The following is a 19,153-nucleotide window of genomic DNA, read 5'->3' on the forward strand; positions in this document are numbered from 1 at the left end:
TTTTGTGCAAATTAAATTAGAGTTTCATTCTTGTTTCAATTTCTGTCTCCCATTTTGCACCAAACAGAATACTGAGATCTATTTCAATCTCTGTCTCTTAGTCTCTGTCTCTCAGTCTCAGTCTTTTCGTTTCTGTCTCTCCACCAAACGCTACCTTAAGGACTGTTTTCTCCTCCTTGCTAGAGATTATTTTTTCTTCCATTAGTGAGTTACACAGGAAAATAGATTGGGAAATATTATGTCTGAGAAAAAAAAATGCTAAAATTAATCTGTCTATTAATTTTGTTTTGGAATTAAAATATTTGCTTTTAAAATTTTTGAGAATTAATTTGGATTACTCTAAAATAAATTAATATTAAAAATGTTTTTATAATTTTTAAAAAATATTAGTGACAAAAAATAAAATTTACTCTCTATTTAAACTCACATATTTGGATATCTTCTTAAATAATAAATGTGCAGAAATGACAAAATATTATTTTTTATATATATATTTTAAGTGAAAAGGAAAAGAGAGCTCGAAAATTGAGTCCGAACTTCGAAGTCCAAAGTCATGAATCATCAAAGTGGTTTTAATTCTGTTTTTCTCCTCGAATTTCGAAGTAAATGGCCATAAGGCCCTTCCAGTTCCAACAGACCTCCTTCTCCTTCTCCCTCTCGCGCGACGCGTTGCTTTCTCTCTTCCGTACTCCTCCTTCCCTTCGCTATCCCAACCTACCGCGAGCTCTTCCTCTCCTCTTCTTTCTCACCCGCTTCACCTCACGCGCCGCCGCCTCTACCTTCCGTCGCCCTCCGCCAGCACTCGCCGCCGCCGAAACCCTGGCACAAAAGATTGGCAAATCGACGCGCCGCCCCGGCGCGTCGTCCAAGGCAAGGGTTTACGCCGACGTCAACGTCGTTCGCCCTAAAGAATATTGGGACTACGAAACCCTCAACGTCCAGTGGGGGTAAAGAATAATCCACTCTCCTTATTTTCCTCTCTTCAATTTTCAATTTCGATATCCCTATCCTCTTTATTATTTCTAAAATTTCTTTGGATTTTGCAAATTGTTGACAACAAAAAATTAGGGTCTAGTTATTTATTTTCCCCGTGGTGTGTGTTCATTCCTTGTTGGTTTTTTTGCGAGTTGCAGGGAGCAAGATGATTATGAGGTGGTGAGGAAGGTGGGAAGAGGGAAATACAGTGAGGTGTTTGAGGGTGTTCACTGCACCGATAACGAAAAATGCGTCATAAAGATCCTGAAGCCTGTGAAGAAGAAGAAGGTTAGTGATATTCTTGTGTGCTTTATGCAGTTTTGATTTTTTTTGGTTTGAAATATCTTGTTATCGTTTATATCATTCAACTGGGTTTGTTGTTAATATAATAATATGGTATAGTAATAGTATAGTTTTGGCCACGTAATATGTTGTAATAGTGGAGATAGATAGTAAATATATAAAGGCTATAGTGTATAAGTATAGACTATAGAGTATGTATAAGTATGTATAATGCAGACATTGGATTGCAGTTGGAAAGTTTCACTTATACACTCACAGACACAGATTGTTACTTTTGGGGGTAGGGTTTGTCAGAATCACTCAAAATGATTTTACTTGATCGAGATGTCAGTTGTATCCCTATGGCGAGTGGCTGTAGAAAACATAGTGGTGTATATGTGTTTTCTTCTATTTCTTTGTAGGATAATGTATTCAGAGGTGGCTTGAGATTCTATTTCAGTTTGGATAGTTATACTATTACTTCTGTGTGGGGCATTTTAGAATGGTAATATGTAGTTTCACTTTAAGCGTGATCCATTGCTTAGGTACTAGAGAGATTTATCTGAAGTCCTTGATTTAAATGGTTCTTCGATAATTTAATACTGATAGTGATTGGACAAATTGGTGTTATAACTATAGTTTGATGCATATAATTTTAGCCATCCCCACCTGGTTAGATGAGCCGATGAGTCATGTTTTTTTGTCTCTTCTGAACCACTGTTGCCTATGCATCTTTACTGCCGATGGCATTGTGTCTTCATTCTTGGATTTGACTGTCATGTAAGTGGCGTTGTGATAGAGGGTGGTTCAACTTAGTTCCATTTGTTCACTTGGAATATGTATGGTCTAATAGCAAAGCTTCTTGGTGACCGGTTGTTAGTTATTTAGTTGTGTTTGAAAAATACAATATAATTGCCTTCCATATGCTGATTTTGTATGATGTTCTCAAAATCTTATATTTGCTTTGCATTTTGAATGCAGATCAAGAGGGAAATCAAAATTTTACAGAATCTTTGTGGGGGGCCCAATATTGTAAAGTTGCTCGACATTGTTAGAGACCAGCAGTCAAAGACCCCAAGCCTTATATTTGAATATGTTAATAACACTGATTTTAAAGTGCTTTATCCCACATTGTCGGACTATGATATAAGATATTACATCTATGAACTTTTAAAGGCAAGTTTAAATCTCTCATTTTGTCAAAGAACATGAACATCTAATGCTATCATTTGTTACTCATTCATATTAAATGCTTCATTTGACTTAGAAATATTAAGACTTAAGCTGTTCTATTCTGCATCTCATTTTGCACTGTTCTGTGAATACTCTTTATACAACACTTTGTACTATATATTTGGTCGGTGGTGGTTGTGCCTTGCCTTAAATCAGTTATCATACCAAAGAAATATGAGAGCACTGAACCTGCTTGTCTGAAATTCTGTCATTAAAATAAGAGAAATATTCTCCGACTAAACTTTGTATGATAACTTTGTTCAGTTGGAGCGTGTTTCTCTTATTTTAATGACAGATTTTTCAGACAAGTAAGTTCGGTGCTCTCATATTTCTGTTGGTGCTTTTCCCCCCTTGTGTCTCACTGGATACAAGATATATTAAATGGGTTGGTTGTTGTGTTTGTGAATTTTGCTGTTAAATTAAACCCTATTTGTTAAAAAAATAAAATAAAATTGCTGTTAATTGAAATTAGTAACTGTTTAATATTTCTGCTGATTGCTGTAGAGATTTGGTGAATACTTCTGTCTTAGGTATAGTGAAGATGAATGATCCATTTTGGTTGTCCGATCTTAATGATATTAATATACAAAAAAGGGATGAATTTTGGTTGGTTTATTGGGGCCTGATTTCTCGCATTTGGTTTATGTCATATAAGGGGTTTGTAGAACTCAATTATGCTCCACTTCTGTTATTGCAATGCTTTGATGCAAGTACTCTTCCCTTTCATGATTATAACAATTAAAGAACCTGTTTCTTTCTCATTGTATCATTTTACGAAGCCAGGCTTGCATGCAAGGGATTGTTTAGCCATTTTTTCCTCATGTGACATGCTTGTAATGCCAATGTCTCTGATTAAGATTCTTCAACTTAAATGCTTTTTATTTCTTGTTGATCATAGCACATTTGGTATACCCATTTTATATGAAGAGTATTTAGTACTGCGTACATTACACCCTTTGGGTGCGACCCTTTTTCGAAACCTGCGTTAACGTGGGATGCTTGTGCACTAGGTTGCTTTTTTTTGTTTTGGTTTTTTTCCCCTTTGTGCAAATTATTTATGGGTTATTCAATAATGATTATCTTGATTGGGGGGAGAGGTACATGTCATTAAATTTCATCAACTGTTCTGCAGCAGCACTAAAATATGAAGTTCTGTATGCTGTGCATCCTGCAATTTTACATATTCTCACATATAGTCAAACGTGCTGTATATCCTGATTTGCATTTGGTGTATGTATTGAAATTGTGTTACTTAGTTAAGTTTGTAATTTAAATTTGCATAAGGTTTCTTGACCAATGCAATTTTTTCCAATAGTTTTTGGTCATCAACTTAGAGGTGCTAAATTATTTGAAGTTTCTGCCAGGCACTAGATTACTGCCACTCTCAAGGAATTATGCATCGGGATGTAAAGCCACATAATGTGATGATTGACCATGAGCAGCGAAAACTTCGGCTTATAGATTGGGGGCTTGCAGAGTTTTATCATCCTGGGAAAGAATATAATGTTCGCGTTGCGTCCAGGTTCTTATACGCCTTGTCTTATTTGTTACTTTTTCAGATGATATATCAATTTTAATAAAGTAGTCAATTTCTCTTGCTATCCACTATTTGCAATTATTCCTTCTATCAGCCATAAGAATGTCTTGTTTATATATATGCCAGTAAAATTAATACCACTAATTCCAAAGGAATAAGTTGATCAAGTTCCAAGCTTATGAGGATTTCATTTGGTTTTGCAAACCAGATAAAGTGATATTTGGTATGATGGAAACTTGAGGATGACCAGAAAGGAAAGGGTTTTGGATCTTCAAAATTTGGTGTGCTCAATGCTAATTTTAATAATTTTCGCAGGAATCCTTAAGCCATCTGATTACAAAGATCAAATATGGAAAACTTCAGAATAGTAGTCATCTACATTATTACCAGTGAACTAATGAAATAGGCGCTTATGTTTTAACTCAGTTTTTTTATTTTTTTCCTTCTCTTTTTGGTGTAGTTTTTACATATTTTAAAATAATCTGATACTTCTTTAAGAAAATTTAAACTTGAACTGAAAGACAAAAAGGGATTAATTATAATTCAACTAATATTTAAACAACCTGAACTATGTTTACTGGTGCCATATTTAAAGGTAAATGCATCTGAAAGAAAGACTTGTTGCTTCTTAGAAAATGGGCAATAGTTATTGATGGTGTTTGTTTGTTTTAATAAAGAAGAGTATATATTTGTACTACTTTTTTGGATAAAAGAAGAATTTCAATAAGATGATCAAAAGGATAATACAAGATAGAGAATAAAAATTCCCCTATAGAGGAGTAAACAAACAAAAGATTTATCTATTAATCATAGCTTTCCAATCTATTAACATGTTTAAGAGAGGAAGCCCTCTTTACAGATGATGAGCTTTACACCAGATAAATGCCAAATATGTAATTCTATCTCATATGTTTGTTCTTTATAAATGGACTATAGAAAGTACTCCTTCCTTCCCAAATTTGCAGTAACACTTGGGTTGAGGAAATAATTCGTAACATTTTGAGTTTAGACAAATTTGAGTGTACAAAATCACCCTTATTACTTATCCTATTCTTATACTTTCTCTATTTCATTTAATAGGTTTGTGGGAAAAATTAATTAATTGATGCTTCCTATATTCTCTATTTGGGACCAAATAAAGTTTAAAAAATGAACAATTATTTGTTACCAGAGGAAGTATGTAGTTGATTTGAAAAAGAGTTCAATTGGTTTGGGACCAAATAGAGTTTAAAAAAAATGGACAACTATATTATAGCTTAGTATTTTGGTCAAAAGAAAACTGAACAAAAAAGAAAAGAAAAGAAAAAACACTACTTAACTCGGCAAATCCCCCATGGTGGGCTCTTCATGTTGTCATTCACAATTGTGATCTTTATATGTGCTTTGCTTGTAGATATTTCAAAGGCCCTGAGCTTCTTGTTGATCTTCAAGACTACGATTACTCTCTTGATTTATGGAGTCTTGGTTGTATGTTTGCTGGAATGGTAAGAGATGCATATTGTGCAAACTTATTTTATTTTATTTTTTAAATATTTACTGTCTATGCTTGGTCCTTGGCATGTAAAACGTTGTAATCTTTAACTAGGGGATGTATTAATATCTTCTTTGAAGACAGTGTATACCTTGAACTCTGCATTTACCTGAGTTGTATGTTCTTTCAGATATTCCGGAAGGAGCCATTCTTTTATGGACATGATAACTACGATCAACTGGTCAAAATAGCCAAGGTAAGTGAAGACTGTTAGTGGTGTTGGTGCCAGATTGTGTTGGTTCTGTGTTTGGGTGAAAAAGCATTTCTGCTTTTGCTCTTGGTCTTTTGATGTTTTTAATTTGTACCTGCCTGATTCTGACTATGGATTTTGGTCCAATGCATATGTGTGATGTTCTGGTCTATTGTAGTCCCCCCTTAATTTTGTTGCCGTTTTCTTTACTATTTTTTCTTTGTACTATAGCTTATCTCAGTGGTTGTTCTTGTGGTGGAATAATTTCTTTCTGTGAAGTATTGAAATGTCAATGGGTTTCGAAAGTCTCCTTCCTCTGTTCAGATCTTGATTTTTAGAAACTTATCTAAGCGTGTTGCTAGTTGCTTGTTTTATCTTCTGTTATTCATGTTTGTGAAAGTCAACCGGAAATCCAAACTAGATTTGGATCTGCAAAGGATGTTCGCTCATATTGTTAGCTATATCATGTTTTAGATGCAACTTGAACATTGAATAGATTGAGATCAAGAATGTAGATTGATCTCTGTTTTCTCCTCCACTGCTATAGGTACTCGGTACAGATGAATTAAGTGCATATTTAAATAAGTATCGCATAGAGTTGGACCCACATCTTGCAGCGCTTGTTGGGAGGTTTGTTTATGTGCTATAATTCTGTATAGATGTTGCTTTTGTTCATTCAAGGGTTTAATTTGACCCAGAAAGATTAGTCCCGAAAAGATGTTTTTGTTACTCCATGGTACCTCAATGATCAATGCTGTTTTAATTAGTCATTCCTATTGGTGTTTTTCAGTATTAATAATGAAATGACTATTGGATTAATTTGCTAGCAAAATGGTCTTGAGACTAATTTGTGGGGTCATTTGAATCATTCGGGTACCACTTGAAAAATAATTTTTGGGGTTTAAATTATCACTGTTAATATTTTGAAGCTCAAATTGGTGCTTCACTCCTTCCAACCATTGTTAGTTAACACACTAATATTGCAATAGGCATAGCCGAAAGCCATGGACAAAGTTCATTAGTGTAGAAAATCAACACTTGGCTGTTCCTGAGGTAATATACAATAATTGTTTTAAATTTCCTCATAATTCCATATTGTAGCTTATTCTCATTCTAATTTAAACCCCCCCCAAAACCCCTTTTCTTTTGTCTTTTTAAGGCTATTGACTTTGTGGACAAGCTACTACGGTATGATCACCAAGAACGTCCAACTGCAAAAGAAGCCATGGTAAAACCTGAATTGTTCAGTATATCTGTTTACTACGCAATGACTTGTGAATGTGGTACAGTTGTTGAAATTGTTTGATGTTACCCAGGCCCATCCTTACTTCAACCCAGTCAGAAATGCCGAAAGTAGTAGAAATCGAACAGATTGAGTTGCTGTCATTTGTTGAAATATGGTGCTTTCTCTTCGGTTGAGACGCGTCCTCTGGATGACTGAGATTTTCCTACTGATGGAACTGTTTAGGAGATTATGCCTTGTAAAACTCGAGTTTCGTTAGCATCTTCTCTACGTGTTTTCTTGTTTTTGCTTGTTTTCGTTTTCTCTTTGGTTTTACCCTGTCAAATTCAGGTCTTAAAAATCTCATTTGATTGTGTGCTCATCCTAATTTGGAAAAGTATTCTTGATTCAATTTCCGTAAAGTCGTATGTATGTTTGATTCAAATCTCAGTTGCAGATTTTCTGGTTGTTTGGTAGATGGTACAGCATTACTAGGTTTTGAACAAGTTCCAAGTTTATGAAACGTCGTAACCTGCAGCCATGGAATGTTTAATTGCCTAGCTACCTTTAACATTAAATCTACATAATTCAAAATAACTTTAAAATTTATGAATATTATCATTATTATCTATTTATTAATTTATTTTATGAAGATATATATTTTAATACGATTTTTATTTTTCTTTTTAAATTGGATAGTTTATTCATGTTTAAGTAATTGTTAGAAGTTTGAGATTGAAAATGAAAAAATGAGTTTAATTGTCATTAAATTAAGATAGCGGATTATGTGCATGATGTAAGTTATAAAATTAACAACACTTAAGTTTTAACCTTTGTAATTTATCATTTTTTTAATTTTAGATAATTATTTTCTCAAAATGTCTATTTTTTGGTTGTACGTTGTTTTTTTCAGTTTATTAAGCCAAAGGTAAATTTATTGCGAATCAGTTTCATTTAAGTGTTTTGTTGGTTGGTTTTTCAAAAAGGATTTTTTTCTGAAATAAAATAAAAAATAATTATTTTTTCAAATTCGATTTTTTAATTTTAATTTCTTAAATATGATTTTTTTTTTGTATTTAGGGCAAGTTTATCGTACTTATCAGATTGGGTGAGAAAAAAAAGTTAGAAGGTTAATAATGATAACTATTATCATTTTTAGAGTACATAAAAGTACACAAGGAGTAAGTCTTATTTTTTTTTGAAATAGTGATTTTTTTTATTTGTAATTAAAAAATTCTTGTTAATATTTTTTTTTTTGAAATAGTGATTTTTTTATTTGTAATTAAAAAATTCTTGTTAATATGATTTATTTCTGTATACCTGTGTATTTTTGGAGACTATAATAATAGTTGTTACGATGTGTAACCGAAAATTAGTGGACTGGACTCGGGTTGGCTAAATCGTCTGAAGGAAGGAGCCTCTGACTAAGTTTGCGTTTGGGAGCCTCCGTCCGACTTGTATGTGTGAAGGAATTGGGGGGTACCTGCAAAGACACTCCGATGCCTAAGTCAGCAAGGGTCTAAGCAAGTTTAGAGAGTATTGGAACTTAGAGATACTTGAGGGTAGGGGTGGCAAATGGGCGCCAAAAAAGGCGGATTGGACTGGAAAATTGGGCCGCCAAATAGCAAAAGCCCGCCTAATCCGCACCGCTTAAACCGCGGGCTTTGGCGGGGCGGGGCGGGCTTCCCCGCCAGGCTTAGTATTTTTTTTGCAAGGGGTATTTTTACAATTTTTTTGCCAAAATCCAACTTTTCCCAACCCAACTTACAAGAGAATGAAGATGAAAATTGAGTGTTTTGGATTATGTTTATTTTGCTTTGGGAACAATATTTATAATTATGTTTTGGATGAAAACTTGGTTTATAATTATGTTTATTAGATTATAAAGACTTTAATGTTTGTGAATATAAAAATTATAATTTATTTATACTTTTAGAAATTATAATAGTTAAAAGTAGAAAACAGAAGAGATTTTTTTATGCGTTTATATATATTATTTAATAGTTAAAAGTAAAAAAAAAGGATATTTGGCAGGCTTAGCCCGTCGGCCCGCCAGCCCGTCGTTAGGCGGGGCGGGCTGGGATTCTGGGACCGCCTCACTAGGCGGGGCGGGGCGGGCCAGCCCGCCAAAGGGCGGGCTTCTGGCGGGGCGGGGCGGGCTTCACCGCTTGCCACCCCTACCTGAGGGGTGTCAGTGTATTTATAGTGATGAACCAATAATCACCGTTGGAGTAGTTCCATCCTTTAAGGTGGATAACCGTCCCTTTATCTTAGGGAAGTTGAGATATGGCTCCTGGAAGTGGGTTGAGAGATTTTAGGGGCAGTTACTTAATTTGAATAAGTGTTATCTGCCAGCTAATCTTCGCTCCGACTTCCTTAGAGCAAGTCTGTGCTGGATCTGACTTCTTGAGAGAAGGTCGGTGTCGAGTGAAGGCCAATCTTTGGATTGGGCCTTTTATCTAGACCTGGGTCTTAGTATTGGGCCAGGGTATGAACAGTGCCCCTACTCGAGTCCAATCTCTTTTAATTATGGGTTAGATTCGAGTATTTGAACTTGGGCTTGTAGCCGACGTGATTTTAAAACCGACGTGATTTCAAAAATCTTCAATAATCGCGTCTAATCAAACCTCGCGTCCGTTAGGGGTTTCATATTTATACGTAGGGAGCGATTACATTGGTAACGGCGCATATCTTTAATGATAGCCTCATTTTACTGTTTTGCCCATGGTGCATTTATAAATACTTTTCCCTCTCTTTCTTCCATTTCTTTCGTTTTCTGAATTCTCTTGCCTGCAATCCTTACTCTTTTCAAAGAGAAGCTTTTTGCCTTCTTTCTTGACGTACTCTGCTGTTGCTCCTGCTCGTCGTTACCTCTAAGATTAGCCCTTTTCTTTCTCCTCCTTATTACTGAATGCTCTAATATGCATTTTTAGAGGAGTTTTTTGTATGATAGTAACGAGTTTGTTAGCAGACCCAGCGATTTTGTTTTTCTTTGAGAGACCGTTTTGGCCTTTTAGAGACCCTATTTTTTATTCTTTCCATTTTTTCTTTGTAGGTCTCGTTGTCTTTTTACAAACTATAAGAGATGTCTTCCCTTGAGTCCCTTTTGCTGTGGGTGGATGATACCGTTCTTGGGGAGGAACCCTTAGTGGACACAGATTATATCACCGAACTTCGTACTCACTATAGGATTTGTTGCTCTGATGCTGACGAACCAAAGTATGAGTTGGTTGCCGATGATGACCCTCATTTCTTTTTTATGCATGAGAGTCTTTTTACCCGTCTGAGTGGTGTTTCTACCTTTTTCTGATTTTGAGGTAGAGGTTCTGAACCACTGCCGAGTTGCTCCCACCCAACTTCACCTCAATTCTTGGGGTTTTATAAAAATTTACCAACTTATAAGTCGAGAGTTGGATTTTCCGACGTCTTTGAGGATCTTTTTCTATCTCTTCCATATGACCAAGCCCTTCAGTGGGCAAAATAATAAACAGTAGTGGATCTCTTTCCGGGCCATCCAAGGTCGAAAAATTTTTTCCATCTTTAATGAATCTTTTCATGACTTCAAAAAATTTTTCTTTAAAGTCCAAGCCATAGAGGGTCACCATCCCTTCTTTCTTGATGAAAATTCCTCTCCCCGATTTCCTCTATATTGGTTGGAGGCCTCTCCTGTCGAAAAATACGGCCTGGATGATTTGGACTAGGTTGAGGAGGCGGTTGTGGGGTTCTTCCGAGAAGCTTGGGGAAGAGCCCCTTATTTGGATACAAAAAAGTTTCTTCAGGGATCTTCGAATTTTGTGCGGACCCAACTAGGTAGCTTTATTGTTGCTTTTGATAATTTCCGATTTGTAACTAGCTGTTTCCGACTTGTAACTAGCTATTTCCGACTTGTAGAAGTCTTAACTCTTTTTGTTTCCTTCTTTTCAGAAATGGTGAAGAAGGGTTCTAGTGCTTCTTACCAGAAGGTCCAGGATGCTAAAAGGAGGTGTCGTTCATGGGTTGACCCCACGAGGGCTGCCGGCACTCTTCCCCCTCCTCCACCTCCTCCTCCTCGTGATTTGGGGACCTCTTCTCGTCCCCTTACGGTAACGTCTACTTCTGCCTCTTCTCTTCCTTCTCATATCCTTCCTGCCTAATCTTCCCCTGAGCCTGAGAGGAAGAGGCGCAAGACTTCAGGGTCATGTGCTTCCTCTAGGGATTTTGATGGTCCTCAATTTGTTCAGAATCACATCTTTTCCCATATTCATATTAATATGGATGATGCTTCCGTTCAAAACCATCTTAATATCCTGGTTCAGGGGAGTGTTTGGGCAGCTGGGGTATGCATAAAACTTTTTGATATTTTTGAAAAGAATTCCCTTAGCTCTTTGGGTTCTACCCATAAAGTTGATGAACTGGAGGGGAGGATTCTCCTATATCAGGAGGAAGAAAAGAGGCTTTTGGAGGAAGTTGCTGGTCTAAAGGAGGAGAAGTCCCGACTTCAGGACAGGGAGAAAAAATTGATGGCCCAGTGTGCCATGACGGAGGGGCTGAAAGAGAAAGCCAAGCAGAACTATGTCAGGGTCTTCACCGACAACATCGACCTCCAGCGGGAGTTGGAGAAGGGTAGGGAGGCTTATCAGGATCTGGAGGACTCCGTGGCAGAGAGCTTGGAGGAGGCCTGGAGGATCTTCAAGGAGCAGGTCACAGTTATTGCTCCTAGCCTGGACCTTTCTCCTCTGGATCCTGGTAAGATCGTGGTGAATGGTGCTATTGTCTCTCCTCCCCGTCCTGAGACGGATTCTGAGTTGAAGACCCGTGGTCAAAGGATTCTAGAATCTCCTCCTCGTGAGGATCAACGAGAGGGATCTCAGCCGACGTCTTCAGGCTTACCGACTCCCACTGCTGAAGGAACTGCTCCGTCCTCTTCTGCTGCTGACCCGGCCTTTTTGCCTTTTGGTGATGATGACCTTCCTGCTGCTTAAGTGATTTTTTGGCTAGTGTGGGGCCCAGCCTGTGAGCCCCCTTCTTTGAACAATTTTTATTTTGCTTGTTGTTGTGGTTGGTTCTTGACACTTTTTGTCTTTTTACGGCCATTAACAAAAAATGCTTTTAATCCCCTTTTTTTGGATAAGGGATTTTATGGTTAATTAGCTTGTGCATGCTTTCTATGTTTTTCTTTGTTAGGCTCTTTGTAAAAGACCCTTTTGATCTTTTCTTGTTTCTTGGAAAAACCTTTTATCTGGGCATGCTGTGCTTTATTTGAAATGACTTAGATTTTCCAAAGATTTCGAGCCAGTTCCTGCTTCTGATTTTTTATGATTTTTCCCTTTTTCTCTTTTTTGTATTCCTTATGAATTCAAATTTTTCTATCTGAATTGCTCATAACTTAGGTTATTTTCGCGATGCATTTTAGTCTTCTCAGTTTTTCTGACTTACTAGTCGTTATATTTCCGAGTTATTATGATCCGTTTTTATAACCTCTTTACACCGACTTGTACCTCGTCGTTTTATCCTGACGACCTACTAGGTCGATTCATGGGATTTTCACGTTTTGTCAAGTTTAAGTCAGCGCGTTTCATTGAAAAAATAGTAATATCTTAATGAAATTTATAAAGAGATGTAGAATAAGATCTTTATTTTATTTTGCAAAGGTACTTTTTGCTACCAAGGGTTAAAAATTGTTGCCCCTTAGTCTCCACTTTGATGCCTCGTTAAAAACCCCCCTTCAAGAAAACCCTTTCTTTTGGGAAAAAACCATGAAGTCAGGAAAAGAGTACATCAGGGAGTGAAGTTCGCTTCTAAGTATAGTACCTTTTCATATTACAAGCATGCCATGACCTGGGTAGCTCGGTGCCGTTCAAGTCGGTCACCTTATAGTAGCCTTTTCCTAAGACCTCATTAATTTTGTATGGACCTTTCCAGTTGGCAACAAGCTTTCCATCCCCAGATTTGTTAACTCCAATGTCGTTTCTAATCAAGACCAAGTCATCTGGGCGAAGTTTCTTCGAATGACTTTTTTGTTGTATCTGTTTGTCATCCTTTGCTTTAGCGTTGCTTCTCTTATTTGGGCTTGTTCTCGGACTTTGGGGAGTAGTTCGAGTTCTTCTTTGTGCCCCTATATGTTGCTAACCTCGTCGTAGAAGCTCACCCTTGGACTTTGCTCATTGATTTCAACTGGTATCATGGCTTCTATGCCATAAGCAAGTCGGAAGGGTGTTTCTCCTGTGGCAGACTGAGGTGTAGTTCGATAAGCCCATAGTACTTGAGGGAGTTCCTCAGCCCATGCTCCTTTTGCATCTTGTAGCCTTTTCTTCAATCCTGCCAGTATAACTTTGTTGGCTGCCTCGGCTTGCCCATTTGCTTGTGGGTGTTCTACCGAGGTGAACTGGTGCTTGATCTTCATACTGGCTACCAGGTTTCTGAAGGTAGAGTCGGTGAACTGAGTGTCATTATTAGTGGTGATGGAGTAAGGTACCCCATACCTTGTGATAATGTTCTTGTAGAGAAATTTCTGACTTCTTTGGGCGGTGATAGTGGCCAATGGTTCTGCTTCAATCCATTTCGTGAAGTAGTCTATCCCTACTATTAGGTACTTTACTTGTCCAGGCGCTTGGGGAAAGGGTCCCAATAGGTCCAATCCCCATTTTGCAAAAGGACATGTAGAAGTTATACTTATGAGCTCTTCGGGGGGAGCGACATGGAAGTTTGCATGCATTTGGCATGGCTGACACTTCTTTACGAACTCGGTGGCATCTTTCTGCAAAGTCGGCCAGTAGAACCCAGCTCAGATGACTTTCCTAGCCAGGGACCTTGCTCCGAGATGATTCCCACAGATACCATTGTGGACCTCTTCTAAGACTTCTGTCGTCCTTGAGGTCGGGACACACTTCAATAATGGTGCTGATATCCCTCTTTTGTAGAGGATATTTTTCACCAAAGTGTAGTTTTGTGCTTTCCTCCGGATTTTCTTGGCCTCTTTTTCCCCTTTGGGTAGGATGTCGAATTTCAGATATTCGACTAGTGGGTTCATCCATTCGAGGTCCAATCCGGATACTTCAAGGACATCTTGTTTGACTTCTGCCTTTGAGATAGAGGGCTCTTGGAGATTTTCTTGAATCAGGCTTCTATTATTCCCTCCTGGCTTGGTACTTGCAAGCTTGGAGAGGGCATATGCTCTGCTGTTGAGATCCCGAGTTATATCTTTGACCTCGGTTTTAGCGAATCGCCTGAGATACTCCAAGGTTTTGTCCAAGTACCTCTTCATATTGGGGTCTTTAGCCTGATACTCTCCATTTATTTGAGAGGTCACCACCTGGGAGTCGCAGAACATAACTACTTTTGTTGCACCGACTTCCTTTGCCAGTTTTAACCCTGCAATCAAGGCTTCATATTCTACCTGATTGTTAGAAGCTGGAAAGTCGAATTTGAGGGAGACTTCTATTTGCGTTTCCCCTTGGTTGACTAGTATTACGGCTGCATCGCTTCTGATTTTATTTGAGGATCCATCTACATATAACTCCCACGTAGTGGATTCTTCCTCTTGATCTCCTTCATATTCTGCTACAAAGTCGGTGAGGTACTGGGCTTTTATTGCCGTCCGAGTTTCGTACTTTAAGTCGAACTCGGATAGCTCTATTGCCCATTGAACCATTCTACCCGCAATATCCGTCTTCTGGAGGATTTGCTTCATGGGCTGATTCGTTCGAACCCTTATTGTATGAGCTTGAAAATAAGGTCGTAGCCTTCGAGAGGCTACTATTAAGGCATACGCAAATTTCTCGAGTTTTTGATACCTTAATTCAGGGTCTTGTAGAACCTTGCTGGTGAAGTATACAGGATGCTGTCCGACCTCGTCTTCCCATATTAGAGCTGATGCTACAGCTTTGTCTGCTACGGACAAATACAGGACGAGTTCTTCCCCAACTTTAGGTCGGGTCAGAATGGGAGGTTGGCTTAAAAACCTTTTGAATTCCTAGAATGCTTCTTCGCACTCAGGAGTCCATTCGAACTGGCATCCTTTTCTTAGTAGAGAGAAGAGTGGTAGAAATCTTAATGCTGATCCTGTCAAGAACCTGGAGAGGGCGGCTAGTCGGTCGTTCAGCTGCTGGACTTCCTTTAAGCAAGTCGGACTTTTCATTTCTATGACTGCCTTACACTTGTCGGGATTGGCTTCGATTCCCCTTTGTGTAAGCATGAATCCTAGAAACTTTCCTGCCTCCACCGCGAAGGTGCATTTTGCAGGATTTAGTCTCATCCCATGCATCCTTATGGTGCTGAAAACTTGCGAAAGGTCAGCCAGGAGATCGGCCTCATCCTTGGTTTTTACTAGCATGTCGTCTACGTAAACTTCCATCAATCTCCTAAGGTGAGGCATGAACACCTTGTTCATCAGCCTTTGATATGTGGCTCCAGCATTTTTCAGTCCGAAGGGCATGACCACAAAGCAATAGTTTGCCCTAGGCGTGATGAATGATATTTTTTCTTGATCCGTCTTGTACATCGGAGTCTGATTGTACCCTGAGTATGCGTCCATAAATGAAAGTATTGATACCCCGAGTTGGAATCTACTAAGGTATCAATGTTAGGAAGTGGATATAGGTCTTTGGGACACGCCTTGTTTAGGTCAGTGTAATCGACATACATCCTCCACTTGCCATTTTGTTTTTTGACCAGCACTACATTTGCAAGCCATGCCGAATACTTGACCTCTTTGATGAAACCGGCTTCTAGGAGGGCCTTTACTTGCTCTTCTACCACTTGAGCTCGTTCAGGTCCGAGCTTCCGTCTCCTTTGCTGGACCGGTCGCGATCCGGGGTACACTGAGAGTTTATGTGACATGAGCTCGAGATCTATCCCTAGCATGTCGGAGGCTTTCCAGGCAAAGAGGTCGGAATTATTTCGTAGGAGCCTTATGAGCCTCTGTTTCAGATCTTCTTCCAGATTGGCCTCTATGTTGGTATTTTTTCCTTCCTCTTCTCCGACCTGGACCTCTTCAGTTCTTCCGCTGGGTTGCGGTCGCAACTCTTCTTTAGCTCGGATTCCTCGTAGCTCAATGGTGTGCACCTCCTTGCCCTTTCCCCTCAGGTTTAGGCTTTCATTGTAGCACTTCCTCGCCAATTTCTGGTCTCTCCTAATGGTTGCTATTCCCTCTGGTGTTGGAAATTTCATGCAAAGGTGGAGGGTGGACACAACTGCTCCGAGTTGATTTAGGGTGGTTATGCCGATTAGGGCATTGTAGGCTGAACCGACATCGATGACTATGAAGTCGATACTCAAAGTTTTGGATTTTGCCCCTTTTCCAAAAGTTGTGTGAAGGGGTATGAATCCCAGTGGCTTTATTGGTGTATCTCCTAGCCCATATAGTGTGTCAAGATAAGCTCTTAATTCCTTTTCATCTAACCCCAGCTTATCGAGTGCTGGATTGAAAAGGATGTCGGCTGAGCTTCCCTGATCTACCAGGGTTCTGTGAAGATGGGTGTTGGCAAGGATCATGGTTATGACAACTGGATCATCATGTCCAGAAATGATTCCTTGCCCATCTTCTTTGGTGAAAGAAATAGTTGGTAGGTCGGGAGTTCGCCTCCGACCTGATAGACTTCCTTCAAGTGTCTCTTGCGAGACGACTTTGTGTGGCCACCTCCGCCAAATTCTCCTAAGATCATGTGCATATGTCTTTCCGGGGTTTGTGGTGGGGGATCTCTTCGGTCCTCGTCATCTCGCTTCCTTTTGCCATGATGGTCCGACCTTTCCATGAGATATCTATCAAGCCGACCTTCTTTGGCCAGCTTTTCTAACACATTTTTTAGGCCGTAACAATCATTTGTTGAGTGACCATATAGCTTATGGTACTCACAGTAGTCGCCACGACTCCCCCCTTTTATTTTTAATAGGCCTAGGGGGAGGCAGTCTTTCAGTATGACAAATTTTCCTATAGACATCAACTAGGAAAACTCGTAGAGGGGTATAAGAGTGGTATCTCCTGGGCCTCTCAGGGCCGACCTCCTCTTTTTTCTTGGGCTCTCTCTCTTTCTCTTTTGATGAGTGAGAGTGCCCAGGTCGCCAGCCTAGTTCTCGAAGTCTGGTATTTTCTTCCATGTTAATGTACTTCTCAGCTCTCTCCTGTACATCACTTAGGGAGTCGGATGCCTTTTCGAGATGGACTGGGAGAAGGGACCTTCTCGAAGTCCGTTGACTAGGCCCATAATCACTGCCCTATGGGCAGGTCTTGAATCTCCAAGCACGCTTTATTGAACCTCTCCATGTAGTCCCTCAAAGGTTCTCCGACCTCCTGTTTTACTCCCAGGAGGCTTGGTGCGTACTTCACTTTGTCTTTTTGGATGGAGAATCGCATCAGGAACTTTCGCGAGAGGTCGTCGAAGCTGGTGACCGACCTCGGGGGAAGACTATCGAACCACTTCATCGCTGCTTTCGTCAAGGTTGTCGGGAAAGCCTTGCAGCGAGTGGCATCAGAGGCGTCGGCCAGATACATCCGACTTTTGAAGTTGCTCAAATGATGCTTTGGATCGGTGGTTCCATCGTAGAGGTCCATATAAGGGCTTTTAAAGTTTCTTGTAACTTTTGCCCTCATAATATCCTCGCTGAACAGGTCTTCTCCTCCCAAGGGAGAATCTTCTCGATCGCTGTGGGAGCTTCAACTTTTAAGAGCAGACTCCAACTTTAAGAGTTTTTCTTCTAGCTCTTTTCGCCGTTCAATCTCGTTCCTCAAGCTTCTCTCTGCCTCTCGCTGTCGTTCCAGCTCTTTTTCCAACTGTTCCAAGCGCCCTTGATGGTCGTGGAACAATCCCATGAAATCAGCTGCGTGGTGTTGTCCCTCCTTTCCTGACTCGCGCCCTTCAGAAGATTTTGCCTTCGGGTTTTTCAATCCTGAGGTGCCTTCTTTATGCTGATTGGTCACCAAGGAGTGAGTGTCGATATCCTCATTATTGTTTCCAACATCCTGATTTTCCTGCTCAGAATCGGACGCTGTGTGGCCATCTTTGTGCGAGTCATCCGTCATTACTAGTTGATCTCTCGGGTCCCTGACAACGGCACCAATGTTACGATGGGTAACCGGAGATTAGTGGACTGGACTCGTTGGGTTGGCCCAATCGTCTGAAGGAGGGAGCCTCTGACTAAGTTTGCGTCTGGGAGCCTCCGTCCGACTTGTATGTGTGAAGGAATGGGGGTGGTACCTGCAAAGACACTCCGATGCCTAAGTCAGCAAGGGTCTAAGCAAGTTTAGAGAGTATTGGAATTTAGAGATACCTGAGGAGTGTCAGTGTATTTATAGTGGTGAACCAATAACCACCGTTGGAGTAGTTCCACCCTTTAAGGTGGATAACTGTCCCTTTATCTTAGGGAAGTTGAGATATGCCTCCTGGAAGTGGGTTGAGAGATTTTAGGGGCAGTTACTTAATTTGAATAAGTGTTATCTGCCAGCTAATCTTCGCTCCGACTTCCTTAGAGCAAGTCTGTGCTGGATCCGACTTCTTAAGAGAAGGTCGGTGTCGAGTGAAGGCCAATCTTTAGATTGAGCCTTTTATCTAGACCTGAGTCTTAGTATTAGGTCAGAATATGAACAGTTGTCATTGGTGTCGGCGATATTGAAAAAAAAGCCACACTTGTTATTCGTCTATTTTTGTGTATTCTTATACACCGTTCGAGAGGATGATAATGACTTAAAAATTGGAATTTTTGAAAATTTAGAAGAAGTTTACCTGAGTACGGCAAACTCTATAAAATTATATAAGAGTTGGGCAAACTCATTCAAAAAAAATTTATATTTCTGAAATTAAAGTTGGAATATTAGGTTTGGAAAAATAATAATTTTTTTTATTTTATTTCAGAAAAATCCCTTTTTCAAAATGTCTATAATATACACACCTTTGTATTTTTTCTTTGTTACATGACAGAACCGTGACATGTGTAATACCTTAAAAAGAATAGAAAGGCTGTGAAATCGAACATAGGTCACCCAAAACTATCGTGACACGGCTTATAGGCTATAGCAGCTATTGTCTTGATTTTTGAAGAAAATGACAACTTGAACCTTTTGCCTTTCTTTTAATCTATTGGAATAAAAATACATGCATCATTGTACTATAACAGTGTCAATCGTGTGTCAATCTTTTATCCCCAATACCTTGGTCCCTTAAAATTATTATTGTGGATAAAAGGTCCCTAACAATTATGTATATCGTCAAT

General features: G+C 39.3%; 2 protein-coding genes across 2 annotated transcripts; one reads left to right on the forward strand and one right to left on the reverse strand.

Moving 5' to 3' along the window:
* Nucleotides 1-501: 501 nt before the first annotated feature.
* On the forward strand, nucleotides 502-7,415 carry LOC107627614 (casein kinase II subunit alpha). The gene is made up of 10 exons (XM_016330444.3): nucleotides 502-947; nucleotides 1,134-1,263; nucleotides 2,239-2,433; nucleotides 3,855-4,012; nucleotides 5,421-5,511; nucleotides 5,689-5,754; nucleotides 6,296-6,378; nucleotides 6,738-6,801; nucleotides 6,908-6,976; nucleotides 7,065-7,415. Exons 1-10 carry the CDS (start codon nucleotides 607-609, stop codon nucleotides 7,122-7,124), a joined length of 1,257 nt encoding a protein of 418 aa, XP_016185930.1. The 5' UTR covers nucleotides 502-606; the 3' UTR covers nucleotides 7,125-7,415.
* A 7,952-nt stretch (nucleotides 7,416-15,367) lies between these two features.
* Nucleotides 15,368-16,441, reverse strand: LOC148576006 (uncharacterized). Its single transcript, XM_088502645.1, has one exon. It carries the CDS (start codon nucleotides 16,439-16,441, stop codon nucleotides 15,368-15,370), a length of 1,074 nt encoding a protein of 357 aa, XP_088358771.1.
* Between the last annotated feature and the right edge of the window lie 2,712 nt (nucleotides 16,442-19,153).

Source organism: Arachis ipaensis, chromosome B1 (assembly GCF_059453495.1).
Source record: "Arachis ipaensis isolate K30076 ecotype BB chromosome B1, ASM5945349v1, whole genome shotgun sequence".
Taxonomy (NCBI): Eukaryota; Viridiplantae; Streptophyta; class Magnoliopsida; order Fabales; family Fabaceae; genus Arachis; species Arachis ipaensis.

What these genes read in the sequence shown, in the direction of transcription:
- LOC107627614 (XM_016330444.3), top strand. Translation starts at nt 607, where the DNA reads ATGGCCATAAGGCCCTTCCAGTTCCAACAGACCTCCTTCTCCTTCTCC. An exon ending in AATGTTCGCGTTGCGTCCAG is followed by an intron (nt 4,013 to 5,420) that starts GTTCTTATACGC and finishes CTTTGCTTGTAG; the next exon opens with ATATTTCAAAGGCCCTGAGC. An exon ending in GTTGTATGTTTGCTGGAATG is followed by an intron (nt 5,512 to 5,688) that starts GTAAGAGATGCA and finishes ATGTTCTTTCAG; the next exon opens with ATATTCCGGAAGGAGCCATT.
- LOC148576006 (XM_088502645.1), bottom strand. Translation starts at nt 16,441, where the DNA reads ATGATCCTTGCCAACACCCATCTTCACAGAACCCTGGTAGATCAGGGA.